Raw genomic sequence first — 14,453 nt, forward strand, 5'->3', positions numbered from 1 at the left:
GGTCCCACAAACAACAATGTGATAAGTGACCAGATCATCTGTTTATTAGTGATGTTGGTTGAGGGATAAATATTGGGCGAACACCCCTGTTCTTCTTCGAATCGTGGCCATAGGATCTTTTACGTTCACCTGAGGGGGCAAACGGGGCCTCGGTTTAGCGTCTCATCTGAAAGGCAGCACCTCCGACAGTGCAGCACTCCCTTAGTACTGCACTGGAGTGTCAGCCTGGATTATGTGCTCAGGTCTCTGGAGCGGGGCTTGAACCCACAATCTTCTGACTCAGGAGGCGAGAGCACTACCCACTGAGCCACGGCTGACGGCGTGTAGCTCCGCTGGGCACTGCTGCATGACAGAAACCCAGGCTGTCAACAGACAAAGCCAGCACCCGTAAGAGGCAGCCTTGTGGAACTAAAATGCCATTGATTTTCTGGAAGATCAGGTTATTTGTACTTTATCAAATGTAGCCAGCAGCAGGTGAACTGTCCACCTTTTGGTCACCCACAATCCACTGGTGTAAAGCTACCATGTAAAAGAAAGAGACACATTTGGATGCAAACTAAAAAAAATGGATGTTCCTCTTGTAGGATGTGGGAATTCAGGGCTCCTTCCTGTATCCCTGATTCCTTCACCTGCGGGAAGTGTGTCCAGCTGCAGCTATTGTTTGACCGCTTGACGGCTCTGGAGCTGCGGATGGACTCACTTTGGAGCATCCGCGATGCTGAGAAAGTCGTGGATAGCACGTTCAGTGAGTTGGTCACACCGCAGATAAAAATTACTGAGGGAGATAGTGAATGGGTGACCAACAGACAGAGGAAGAGTAGGAAGGCAGTGCAGGGGTCCCCTGCGGTCATCTCCCTCCAAAACAGGTATACCGTTTTGGATACTGTTGGCGGAGATGGCTCACCAGGGGAAGGTGGCAGTGGCCAGGTTCATGGCACCGTGGCTGGCTCTGCTGCACAGGAGGGCAGGAAAAAGAGTGGCAGACCTATAGTGATAGGGGACTCGATTGTAAGGGGAATAGACAGGCGTTTCTGCGGACGCAACCGAGACTCCAGGATGGTATGTTGCCTCCCTGGTGCAAGGGTCAAGGATGTCTCGGAGCGGCTGCAGGACATTCTGGAGGGGGAGGGTGAACAGCCAGTTGTCGTGGTGCATATAGGCACCAACGATATAGGTAAAAAACAGGATGAGGTCCTACAAGCTGAATTTAGGGAGTTAGGAGTTAAACTAAAGAGTAGGACCTCAAAGGTAGTAATCTCAGGATTGCTACCAGTGCCACGGGTTAGTCAGAGTAGGAATGACAGGATAGCTAAGATGAATACGTGGCTTGAGAGATGGTGCAAGCTGGAGGGATTCAAATTCCTGGGCCATTGGAACCGGTTCTGGGGGAGGTGGGACCAGTACAAATTGGACGGTCTGCATCTGGGCAGGACTGGAACCAATGTCCTAGGGGGAGTGTTTGCCAGTGCTGTTGGGGAGGGTTTAAACTAATGTGGCAGGGGGATGGGAACCGATGCAGGAAGTCAGTGGGGAATAAAGTGGTGACAGAAACAAAAGGCAGTAAGGGAGAGTGTACAGAACATGACCGGACAGATGGTCTGAGAAAGCAGGGCAAAGACCAAGGGAAGTCTAGATTAAACTGCATTTATTTCAATGCAAGAAGTCTGATGGGCAAGGCAGATGAACTCAGGGCATGGATGGGTACATGGGACTGGGATGTTATAGCTATTACTGAAACATGGCTAAGGGAGGGGCAGGACTGGCAGCTCAATGTTCCAGGGTACAGATGCTATAGGAAAGATAGAGCAGGAGGTAAGAGAGGAGGGGGAGTTGCGTTCTTGATTAGGGAGAACATCACGGCAGTAGTGAGAGGGGATATATCCGAGGGTTCGCCCACTGAGTCCATATGGGTAGAACTGAAAAATAAGAAGGGAGAGATCACTTTGATAGGATTGTACTACAGACCCCCAAATAGTCAACGGGAAATTGAGGAGCAAATATGTAAGGAGATTACAGACAGCTGCAAGAAAAATAGGGTGGTAATAGTAGGGGACTTTAACTTTCCCAACATTGACTGGGACAGCCATAGCATTAGGGGCTTGGATGGAGAGAAATTTGTTGAGTGTATTCAGGAGGAATTTCTCATTCAGTATGTGGATGGCCCGACTAGAGAGGGGGCAAAACTTGACCTCCTCTTGGGAAATAAGGAAGGGCAGGTGACAGAAGTGTTAGTGAGGGATCACTTTGGGACCAGTGATCATAATTCCATTAGTTTTAAGATAGCTATGGAGAAGGATAGGTCTGGCCCAAAAGTTAAAATTCTAAATTGGGGAAAGGCCAATTTTGATGGTATTAGACAGGAACTTTCAGAAGTTGATTGGGAGAGTCTGTTGGCAGGCAAAGGGACGTCTGGTAAGTGGGAGGCTTTCAAAAGTGTGTTAACCAGGGTTCAGGGTAAGCACATTCCTTATAAAGTGAAGGGCAAGGCTGGTAGAAGTAGGGAACCTTGGATGACTCGGGAGATTGAGGCACTAGTCAAAAATAAGAAGGAGGCATATGACATGCATAGGCAGCTGGGATCAAGTGGATCCCTTGAAGAGTATAGAGATTGCCGGAGTAGAGTTAAGAGAGAAATCAGGAGGGCAAAAAGGGGATATGAGATTGCTTTGGCAGATCAGGCAAAGGTGAATCCAAAGAGCTTCTACAAATACATAAAGGGCAAAAGGGTAACTAGGGAGAGAGTAGGGCCTCTTAAGGATCAACAAGGTCATCTATGTGCGGAACCACAAGAGATGGGTGAGATCCTGAATGAATATTTCACATCGGTATTTACGGTTGAGAAAGGCATGGATGTTAGGGAACTTGGGGAAATAAATAGTGATGTCTTGAGGAGTGTACATATTACAGAGAGGGAGGTGCTGGAAGTCTTAACGCGCATCAAGGTAGATAAATCTCCGGGACCTGATGAAATGTATCCCAGGACGTTATGGGAGGTTAGGGAGGAAATTGCGGGTCCCCTAGCAGAGATATTTGAATCATCCACCGCTACAGGTGAGGTGCCTGAAGATTGGAGGGTAGCAAATGTTGTGCCTTTGTTTAAGAAGGGCGGCAGGGAAAAGCCTGGGAACTACAGACCAGTGAGCCTGACATCTGTAGTGGGTAAGTTGTTAGAGGGTATTCTGAGGGACAGAATCTACAGGCATTTGGAGAGGCAGGGACTAATTAGGAACAGTCAGCATGGTTTTGTGAGAGGAAAATCATGTCTCACGAATTTGATTGAGTTTTTTGAAGGGGTAACCAAGAAGATAGATGAGGGCTGTGCAGTAGACGTGGTCTACATGGACTTCAGCAAAGCATTTGACAAGGTACCGCATGGTAGGTTGTTACATAAGGTTAAATCTCATGGGATCCAAGGTGAGGTAGCCAATTGGATACAAAATTGGCTTGACGACAGAAGACAGAGGGTGGTTGTCGAGGGTTGTTTTTCAAACTGGATGCCTGTGTCCAGCGGTGTGCCTCAGGGATCGGTGCTGGGTCCGCTGTTATTTGTTATTTATATTAATGATTTGGATGAGAATTTAGGAGGCATGGTTAGTAAGTTTGCAGATGACACCAAGATTGGTGGCATTGTGGACAGTGAAGAAGGTTATCTAGGATTGCAACGGGATCTTGATAAATTGGGCCAGTGGGCCGATGAATGGCAGATGGAGTTTAATTTAGATAAATGTGAGGTGATGCATTTTGGTAGATCGAATCGGGCCAGGACCTACTCCGTTAATGGTAGGGCGTTGGGGAGAGTTATAGAACAAAGAGATCTAGGAGTACAGATTCATAGCTCCTTGAAAGTGGAGTCACAGGTGGATAGGGTGGTGAAGAAGGCATTCAGCATGCTTGGTTTCATTGGTCAGAACATTGAATGCAGGAGTTGGGATGTCTTGTTGAAGTTGTACAGGGCATTGGTGAGGCCACACTTGGAGTACTGTGTACAGTTCTGGTCACCCTATTATAGAAAGGATATTATTAAACTAGAAAGAGTGCAGAAAAGATTTACGAGGATGCTACCGGGACTTGATGGTTTGACTTACAGGGAGAGGTTAGACAGACTGGGACTTTATTCCCTGGAGAGTAGGAGGTTAAGGGGTGATCTTATAGAAGTCTATAAAATAATGAGGGGCATAGATAAGGTCGATAGTCAAAATCTTTTCCCAAAGGTAGGGGAGTCTATAACGAGGGGGCACAGATTTAAGGTGAGAGGGGAGAGATACAAAAGGATCCAGAGGGGCAATTTTTTCACTCAAAGGGTGGTGAGTGTCTGGAACGAGCTGCCAGAGGCAGTAGTAGAGGCGGGTACAATTTTGTCTTTTAAAAAGCATTTGGACAGTTACATGGGTAAGATGGGTATAGAGGGATATGGGCCAAGTGCAGGCAATTGGGACTAGCTTAGTGGTATAAACTGGGCGACATGGACATGTTGGGCCGAAGGGCCTGTTTCCATGTTGTAACTTCTATTCTATGATTCTATAGGGTTGCCAACTCTGGTTGGACGCATTCCTGGAGATTTTATCTCATGACCTCCCGCCTATAACTGCCCCAGTAACAGTAATTTTTTCCCTCATTTCCAATATTTTTATAACTAATAAAAGAAAAAGTGTTGTAAGAAAATGAACAAAAACAATTATTTTAATGCCCCTATGATTTTTCTCCTGGGTGTTGCTCGCAGCAGCGGACTCCAGGACAATCCTGGAGGGGTTGGCAACCCCTAACAAGATGGCAATTCTCCTTCTTTGAAATATTAGTGGTGGTGAAGCTTTCCCGGATATTTATATCCTTAAATTACTTATGAAACAATGAGTTTGTTTTAAATAAGTGATCCAGTTTAGCTTCTGGCACAGCAGGAGATTTGAGACAAGTGAAAGTTTGTCTGCTACAATCTATCGGAGTCAGTCAAGAAGTGAATGAAGTATATATTTTTTTAAAATGCAGCCATCCCGGAACCAACCAACCTACGATGTTAAACATTGCAACTTTCTGATTGATGCTGCTCTGATTAAAATGCAGATCCTGTTGCCCTTGGAAACCAGACGTCTGGCCACTTGCCTTTGTGTCCCCTCATTCCCACTGCATGCTGTCTGGAACTGTGCTAACAGTACAAAGCCCCTGAGTGTCTGTTTGGGGGTTGAGGATAGTTGGGGGCGGGAGAGGGGGGGGGGGGGGAAAGAAGGGGAATGAGGAAAGGAACACAACATTAAAATCAGTATCAAGCCGGTGTATAAAACCACATTGCAACCAGGAAGTGACCGAAGACAGTGGCTTCGTTGAAAGTTCTGCAACATGATCTTAAAAGCACCTCGTTCCAACTTGTTCATAAATCAGGATTCCATCCCCATCGTTTAACTGCAGCAGTGACTCAAAAAGAAACCCAAGTTTGCAGGGTTTTACTCAAATACTTTTATGAACAATCTTCTCACCCCAGATATTTCTAAATCGAAGCCCATCAGGGAAAGATGGGTGCAGGGAAAGAGTTTTTTTATTTTAAACACTACAATAAACAAACAAATTGTGCTGCAGCCCCGTTGACTTTGATAGGAACATTTTCAGCTTGTGGTGGGGTATTTTTGGACAGCAACAGTGGGTGTCCCTGAATGGGGGTCGTCAGCACTGAGAAAGGTCTCACCTGGTTTGTGTATGTGTTGGGTTTTAGTTAACAGCAAAAAAGCACAAAATAACATGAGTGAATTTAGACAGGGCTGTCATTCTAAATGGAGTCACAGGGATTTTACTGTCAATAATGCAACACTTAGAACAGGAAGTAAAAGAAAGACAGGCTTGCATTTATATAGTGCCTTTCACCACATCAGGACGTCCCAAAGTGCTTTACAGCCAATTAAGGACTTTTGAAGCCGAGTCACTGTCGTAATGTAGGAAACGCAATACAACTTCGATCTCTAGAAATCACGAGTCCAGCCCCATTTAGCTGGGAGGAGCATAATCGATAAATCATGGAGTGTAAAAACAATGCAGGTTCAAATAGTGCCACAAAACCAGGGCCACACGAGAGTTAACAGGTCAATTCCAGGACAAGGGCACAGTTTAGCTTCACTGACCAATAAAAATCACACCCGGTGTGGTACTGACCCGTACAAACTAGACCGCCCCTGGTTCGATCCCCAGTCTAAGTTACAGTAGTGGATTATTGCACCCCTGACCTCTGCCCAACATTTGGTCTCAGTGCCTCTGGGCTAAGCGGGGGGAAAAGAAATACCCACTTTGCCAGGGATTCCTGCTCCTGATCGCTAACCAGCAGCCCCTACTAGAAGAAGTGCATGTGGGTGGGCAAAGTGATGCCTTCCACAGTGGAACAGCCAACTGATACTCAACCCCATGGACTCACACATGAAGAATGGCCAATTGAGGGCAGCTGACGCCCATCAAGAGGCAGCATCTTTAGAAGAAAATGGGAGAAAAAATGCCACAAATTGAGTCAAAGACAACCTCAGTTCGCTGACCTTGGTTGACAGTCAATCTTGATTCAATCAGGTTTTGTATTGTGGAAGGAAGTTTCTCTGGGGGCAGAGGGAGTTTAATCCCCTCTTTGTATTAGTTTCCTGGTTCGACCTGCCTTGACCGTTTATAGGCAGTTGGGGGCTGGGGGTGGGAGGGGGAGGGGAGACGTATCCTGCACATTTGGAAAACTACAAATTAAATAAACTTTACTTCCCCAGGTTTACCCACAAACTGCAAAAAGAAACGGACAACAGCGTGACCCTCGGGTGATACCAGGATCCACATCAACGTCGTAAAGGTCTAAATTTCCATTCCCATTCTATTTCTTTCCATGCAACCGAGGAAGAAAGAGACAAAAACAATGCACTGTTCTACCCCAGTTCTGCCCTACAGTGGCTCCCAGTCCAGCAACGCCACAATTTTAAAACCCACATCCTTGTTTTCAAATCCCTCCATGGCCCTCGACCCTCCCTATCTCTGTAACCTCCTCCAGCCCGACAACCCTCCGAGATCTCAGCACTCCTGCAATTCTGGCCTCTTGCGCAACCCTGATTTTAATCGCTCCACCATTGGCGGCCGTGCCTTCAGCTGCCAAAGCCCTAAGCTCTGGAATTCCCTCCCTAAACCTCTCCGCCTCTCTAACTCTCTCTCTCATCCTTTAAGATGCTACTTAAAACCTACCTCTTTGACCAAGCTTTTGGTCACCTGTCCTAATATCTCCTTATGTTGCTCGGTGTCAAATTTTGTTTGATAATCACTCCTGTGAAGCGCCTTGGGACATTTCACTGCATCAAGGGCGCTGTATAAGTGAAAGTTCTAGCTCTCCCACATGCCCGAACCCCATAAGTAGAATGAGGTTCTGAACTGACACCCAAGTGGAAGTCTTTTCCGCTCCGGTGAAGGATCTCTGGGCCCCATGAAAAGTTTAAATTACAGGTCCTCCAAATGAAAGCAGTTTTAAACACACTCTCATATAAATATAAAAACAGAAAATGCTGGAGAAGCTCAGCAAGTCAGGCAGCATCTGTGGAGAAAGAAACAGAGATAATGTTTCAGGTCGATGACCTTTCGTCAGAACCGAATGCTCAGAAAACTCTCTCCCCTTACAGGGGGCAGGCCCCTGCTGTCCGCGCCCGCCTCAGCGGGCTCTTCTTGGACTGAATCGACGTGCGGTTCCCAGCACCAGTGTGCGATTGCACCCTGCACCTGGTAACTAGAGGATGTGAATTTATCCGTGAAGGGAGGGATTGGGAGAATAACCTAGAAGAGTTATTAAGACAGAAATGCCCTGCCAGATAAAGGGAGGTGGATAAATATTTCAAAAAGAAAAAAAAAGGGTATGTGGAACAGGCAAAGGAAATCATGGACAGGCCTTTCAGGGAGCCGTTGCGATGGGCAGAGTGGCCTCTTTCTGTGCTTTAAAATTCTATGATTCTTATTTGCACAGAGATGTGCTTGGTTCAGTCAGAACACTGGACTCATGTTCCAGTGCAGTTTTCTGAATGAAACTTTGCTTTTATAGAATTTTGCAGCACAGAAGGTGGCCATTCAGCCCATCATGCCTGTGCCAGCTCTTTGAAAGAACTGCCCAGTTAGTCCCACTCCCCCAGCTCTTTCCCCACAGCCCTGCAATTCTCTCCCCTTCAAGTATTTATCCAATTTCCTTTTGAAAGTCACTACCACCCTTTCAGGCAGTGCATTCCATATTCTAAATTTCTGCGTTAAAAAAAAATTCTCCTCATCTCACCTTTGGCCCCTTTGCCAATTATCTTAAATCTGTGTCCTCCAGTTACCGAGCCTTCTGCCACTGGAAACGTTTTCTACTTATTTACTCTATCAAAACCCCTTCATAATTTTGAGCAACTCTATTAAATCTCCCCTTAACCTGCTCTGCTCTAAGGAGGACAATCCCATGAGTTTAATGTCGATCTGTACGGAGAAACCAAGATGGGCCGAATGGCTTTCCTCACCCAGTGCTCTCTGCCATGGTGCCAGTGTGGGTATTAAAAGTACTCGTTGCTCCTGGTAAGGGAGGGACCCCATCCCCACCTCCAAAAAGAAAGGGTCTCAATTGCTTAAAATTAGAGCTAGGCCTTTCAAGGGGTGATGTCAGGAAGCACTTCTTCACACAAATAAGACTATAAGAGATGGGCAAATGTAAGGACTTGCACAACACCAGGTTATAGTCCAACAGTTTTATTTTAAATCACAAGCTTTCGGAGCTTACCTCCTTCGTCAGGAGGAAGGAGTCAGAACTGAATACTCAGTAAACTCTCTCTCTTACAGGGGGCAGGCGCCTGCTGTCTGCGTCCACCTCAGCGGGCTCTTCTTGGACTGAATCGATGTGCGATTCCCAGCACCAGTGTGCGATCACAAGCTTTCGGAGCTTACCTCCTTCACCTGACGAAGGAGGTAAGCTCCGAAAGCTTGTGATTTAAAATAAAACTGTTGGGCTATAACCTGGTGTTGTGCAAGTCCTTACATTTGTCCACCCCAGTCCATCACCGGCATCTCCACATCATAAGAGATGGGAGCAGGAATAGGCCATTCGGCCCCTCGAGCCAGCTCCGCCATTTAATGAGATCATGGCTGATCTGATTTTTACCTCAACTCCACTTTCCTGCCTTTTCCCCATATCCTTTGACTCCCTTGCCGATGAAAAATTTGTCTAACTCAGCCTTGAATGTATTCAATGACTCAGCCTCCACTGCTTTTTGGGGTAAAGAATTCCAAAGATTCATAACCCTCTGGGAGAAGAAATTCCTCCTCATTTCCATCCTAAACGGGCAGCCCCTTATTCTGAGACTATGCCCCCTAGTTTTAGATTCCCCCATGAGGGGTAACATCCCTGGAATCTGGAACTCTCTTCCCCCTAAAAAGCTGTTGAGGCTTTGAATTGAAAATTTCAAAACTGAGATTGGCAGATTTGTTAGGCAAGGATATTCAGGGTAACGGAACCAAGGCGGGTAAATGGAGTTAAGATACAGATCAGCCACGATCTAACTGAATGGTGAACAGGCTCGAGGGGCAGAATGGACTACTCCTGTTTCTATTAACCGCTGTTCAACACGTGTGGATTCCTGGTCTGCTATTTGGCAGCGCTCACGGATCTGGGTCAAAGGTTGTGGGTTCTAGCCCTAACTCCAGGACTTCAGCATTGCCCGAGATGCCATCCTTTGGATGGGAATTTAAACCAAGGCCTCCTCTATGATTCTGACGAATGTTAAAGACCCCACTGCACTATGCAAAGAGGAGCAAGGAATTCTCCTGTCATCTTGACTTATGTCCCTCTTTCGACCAACACCATCCAGATCCTCATGACCATTTGTGGGATCTTGCCCCAAGAAGTTGATGATGGGCCTTCATGAAGCGCTGCAGTTTTTATTCTTTGTAGCCATTTGATACAACTGAGTGGCTTGCCTATATGAAATCACATATAGGCCAGACAGGCTAAGGACAGCAGGTTTCGTATGAATCCAACAGCTTCATAGAATCATACAGCACAGGAGGCGGCCATTCGGCCCATCGTGCCTGAGCCGGCTCTTTGAATGAGTTATCCAATTAGTCCAGCTCTTCCCTCTGCTCTTTCCCCATAGACCTGCAAATTTTTCCTTTTCAAGTATTTATCCAATTCCCTTTTGAAAGTTACTATTGAATCCACTTCCACCGCCCTTTCAGATCGTAACAACTCGTTGCGTAAAGAAAATTCTCATCTCCCCACTGGCTCTTTTGCCAATTACCTTAAATCTGTGTCCTCTGGTTACCGACCCTCCTGCCAATGGAAACAGTTTTACTGATATCAGCTTTTCTAAACAAGAGTTCAAATTCTCTGCCATGGTGAGATTTAAATGCACATTCTCTGGATTATTAGTCCAGTACCCTAACCACTATACTACCCTACCTGTTTATATTCACATGACCGGAAATCAAAAAAGTCATCTTACCTGCACAGCAACCCAGCTTGCATTGATAGTGTGCTCTCCAAAGGGGCCAAACCCTGAAACAATCAAAGCATTTCAATATTACAAAACAAGGAAGTATAATTACACAATGCCTTAGAATCAGGCTCTTCGAATATTAGCAACACACACAACACACTTGTACCAAAAGTCCTTTGCCTGCTAATTTGAGTGAATTGCTAACCCGCTTTAGATATCAGCCTTGGCTCAAAGTTGTGGGTTTGAGCCCCACGCCAGAGACTTGAGCACATAATCCCAGACCGACACTCCCAGTGCAGTTCTGGGGGAGTGCTGCACTGTTGGAGGTGCCCTCTTTTGGATGAGACATTAAACCTAGGCCCCGTCTGCCCTCTCAAGAGGGCGCAAAAGATCCCATGGCACTTTTCGAAGAAGAGCGGAAAAGGTCTCCCCGGTGTCCTGGCCAATATTTATCCCTCAACCAACATCACTAAAAAAAACAGATTATATGGTCATTATCTCATTGCCTTTTGTGGGATCTTGCTGTGCGCAAATTGGCTGATGTGTTTCCCTACATTACAACTGTGACTACACTTCGAAAGTACTTCATTGGCTGTAAAGCACTTTGGGAAGTCCTGAGGTTCTGAAAAGCGCTATTATAAATGAAAGTTCATTCCTTTATTTGTTTTAATATAGCAGGCAAAGGAATTTGATCTCGATGAGTTGAGCATTCATCAAATATTTGAAGAGCCAAACATCAAGGAACAATTACATAGAAACTACAATGCAGAAACAGGCAATATGGCCCAATCAGCCCATTTTGCCATTTATTCTCTACATGAACACTCATCCTAATCCCAATCCCATGTACCCTCCCTGTTCCCTCTCCCTTTATCCTTCAACCACCTATCTCACCCATTCTTCAATGTTGACTTGGTCTCTGCTTCAATCATCAACTCCAGTAGCGCATTTCACAGCCTCACAACTCTGTGTAAAAAAGGTTCCTCCTGCTCGCTATCCTAAATCTCTTATTTAATCTTCTATGTCCCCTCATTCTAGACCCTCAATCACTAGAAACAGTTTGTTTCTATCTATTCTGTCCCACCCCTTCAAAATTTTAAACGCCTCTATAAAATGATCCTATAATCTCCTCTGTTCTAATGAAAACAGCCCCAGTTTTTGAAGTCTTTCTTCATATTTGTATTTCCACATACCAGCAGCATTCTAGTGAATCGGCACTGTACCATCTCTATGGCCGTAACATCCTTCCTATAATGTAGAGCCCAAAGCTGCACTCAGTGCTCAAACTGTGGTCTTTCTAAGGTTTTGTATAGATTCACTATTACAATTCCCATTTTTATATTCTAGGCTTCTTGCCATAAAACAACTTGCATTTATATAGTGCCTTTAATGCAGTAAAACATCCCAAGGTGCTTCACAGGAGCGATTATCAAACAAAATTTGACACCGAGCCACATAAGGAGATTTCAGGGCAGGTGACCAAAGGTCAAAGCAGTAGGTTTTAAGGAGCATCGGAGAAGTTTAGGGAGGGAATTCCAGAGCTTAGGGCCTAGGCAGCTGAAGGCGCGGCAGCCAATGGAAGAGTGATGAAAATCGGATCAAAACCCAGTATTCCACTTTTTTGTTTAAAAAAAGCAGCTTTATCCACTTGAGGTGCTACTGTTAAAAACTGAATCCTAAATCTCGCTGCTTTTCCACATCCTCCCGCTTTCCTCAAAGTAGAATTGTTCCTTTAAAAAACAAAATTTCCGTTATTGAATTCCATCTGCCAGTTTTTTTCCCATTCTACGTTCTTATCAATATCTCCACTGCACTTCCTTTGGTGCTCAGAATTATTTACTATAGCTCTAATTTTAGTATTGCCTGCAAATGTGGACATTTCTCCCTCTGGTTCTATATCTAAATCATTAACGTACACAGTGAACAGAAGTGGTGCCAGAACAGAAACCTGTGGGACATCGCTACCCATTTTCAACCAGTATGAGAAACTACCCTCAGCTCCTGCTGTTTCCTCCCTCCTAATCAGTTTTTAAATCCAATTTTCTACCCTCCCCCTAATTTCCTCTGCCTTAATCTTCTCCGTGATGTGGAGATGCCAGTGATGGACTGGGGTGGACAAATGTAAGGAATCTTACAACACCAGGTTATAGTCCAACAGTTTTATTTGAAAATCACAAGATGACGAAGGAGAAAGCCTCTGATTTTCAAATAAAACTGTTGGACTATAACCTGGTGATGTAAGATTCCTTACATTAATCTTCTCCAATCGTCTTCCAAGTGGTATATTTTCAAGGAAGCTACTACATGCATTGTAACTCGTACCAGCTCTGCACAGTGTACCCATAACACCTCTCCACTCCCTCCCCTTGACCCTGCCCATTCAAGGGGCCATCAAGAAAACTTAAGCCATTCATTGTAGGAAGAAAACAACCATACTTGGACAAGATTATGCTCACCTACTGCACCACCTCGTCATTCCTGACAAACTAAAGCCTGGAGAATTAAACGTGTACATAAAAAACAATATGGACTCGCAGTGCAGTGAAGAGGTGGCAGGTATTTGGGGGGGGGGCGGGGGGTGGTGATGGAACAAAAAGAGACCTTTGACCTGGGGTTAGAGCCGATCTCCATTGGTGAGTTTTTTTCCCCTCCCCTCAAGTTTTGCGTTGTCCCACCCAATTTTTGGCAACTGCAAACCTCAACTGTCCAGCCAAGGTGACGGCAGAGAAAACAAAGAGGTGGAAGTTATGTTACAGCAATATAAAGCTCTCGTTAGACCCCATTGGAGTAATGCGTTTGGTTCTGGGCATGCACCTCAGGAAGGATATATGGGCCTTGGAGGGGGTAAGTAGGCGACGCCTGGTTTGCTAGTGCAGTACCACTACAGTTTGATGCCAACACAATGGGTGCCAAGAGTTTCATTCGATAACCGACATCAGTCACAACAAAAACATAAGATCAAAATGTGCAATAAAGAGAGAAAATGCTTGAAAGACACAGGTTAGTTCAGCATCTGAAAATTTTGGTTAACATTTCAGGCACAACCCAGAGCTGAAGAAGAGTCTCAACCCGAAGTGAGAACATGTCTTGTCAACCTCCAGGATGCTGTTGTATTTCCAGCAGTTATTTCAGATGGTCAACATTGGCTGATTTTTCTTTTCACTTCTACATTAGCTGATTTCCAGTGTGTTACTCGCAGCCTGCAGTCTAGAGCAGGGCTGTTGTGTTTTTTTTTTAAATTCATTCTCGGGATGTGGCTAGCAAGGCCGGCATTTATTGGACAACTTTATAGTCCAACAGTTTTATTTGAGAAGGTGGTGATGGGCCTTCTTCTTGAACCACTGCAGTCCGTGTGGTGAAGGTTCTCCCACAGTGCTGTTAGGGAGGGAGTTCCAGGATTTTGACCCAGCAACTATGATGGAACGGCGATATGTCCAAGTCAGGATGGTGTGTGACTTGGGGGTAATGGAGTTCCCATGTGCCTGCTGCCCTTGTCCTTCTAGGTGGTAGAGGTTGTGGGTTTGGGAGGTGCTGTTGAAGAAGCTTTGGCGAGTTGCTGCAGTGCATCCTGGAGATAGGACACACTGCAGCCAAGGTGCGCTGGTGGTGGAGGGAGTGGAATGTTTAGGACAGCGTCATTTAGGTGCCAAGATGCAGCCGTGTTTAGACTGACCTGTCTCCTTTAAGACCAATGCTCAGCCTCAGTGCTCTAAATGGACACATCTTGAGGTCATCTAGAGGCTAATTGCTGGGGGAACTTTCTCCAGATTGGCAGCTGTTTGTGAATCTCTGGCTCCTGCCCTTGGAGAGAGGCTAGGATATCAAGGTCAGAAAAAAAACAGCAGAATAATGACTGGCTTTCTTTTTTAAATAAGTGCTTGACATTGAAATATGGCACATGCAAACTGGACAAGATATTTGTTAAAATGGATTGTAGACTAAACAAAGGACAGATCATGCAATACACAACGTATTATTCAGCCGCTAAAGTGGAACTGTGTCCTTTAAGGT

General features: G+C 45.5%; 1 protein-coding gene across 5 annotated transcripts in view; it reads right to left on the bottom strand.

The window, feature by feature from the left end:
* The window catches only part of pgpep1 (pyroglutamyl-peptidase I), a 39,235-nt gene that overhangs the window by 18,277 nt on the left and 6,505 nt on the right, over window positions 1-14,453 (bottom strand). For 4 of the 5 annotated variants that reach the window (XM_067968526.1, XM_067968530.1, XM_067968525.1 and 1 more), the window contains exon 2: window positions 10,449-10,501. In XM_067968526.1, the coding sequence (XP_067824627.1) occupies window positions 10,449-10,471 (23 nt within the window). In that variant the 5' untranslated portion in view covers window positions 10,472-10,501. Of the gene's footprint in view, window positions 1-10,448; window positions 10,502-14,115; window positions 14,235-14,453 lie in introns of those variants that run through there. The other variant, XM_067968528.1, reaches the window with a different exon arrangement.

The sequence above is a fragment of the Heptranchias perlo genome, chromosome 29 (assembly GCF_035084215.1).
Source record: "Heptranchias perlo isolate sHepPer1 chromosome 29, sHepPer1.hap1, whole genome shotgun sequence".
Taxonomy (NCBI): domain Eukaryota; kingdom Metazoa; phylum Chordata; class Chondrichthyes; order Hexanchiformes; family Hexanchidae; genus Heptranchias; species Heptranchias perlo.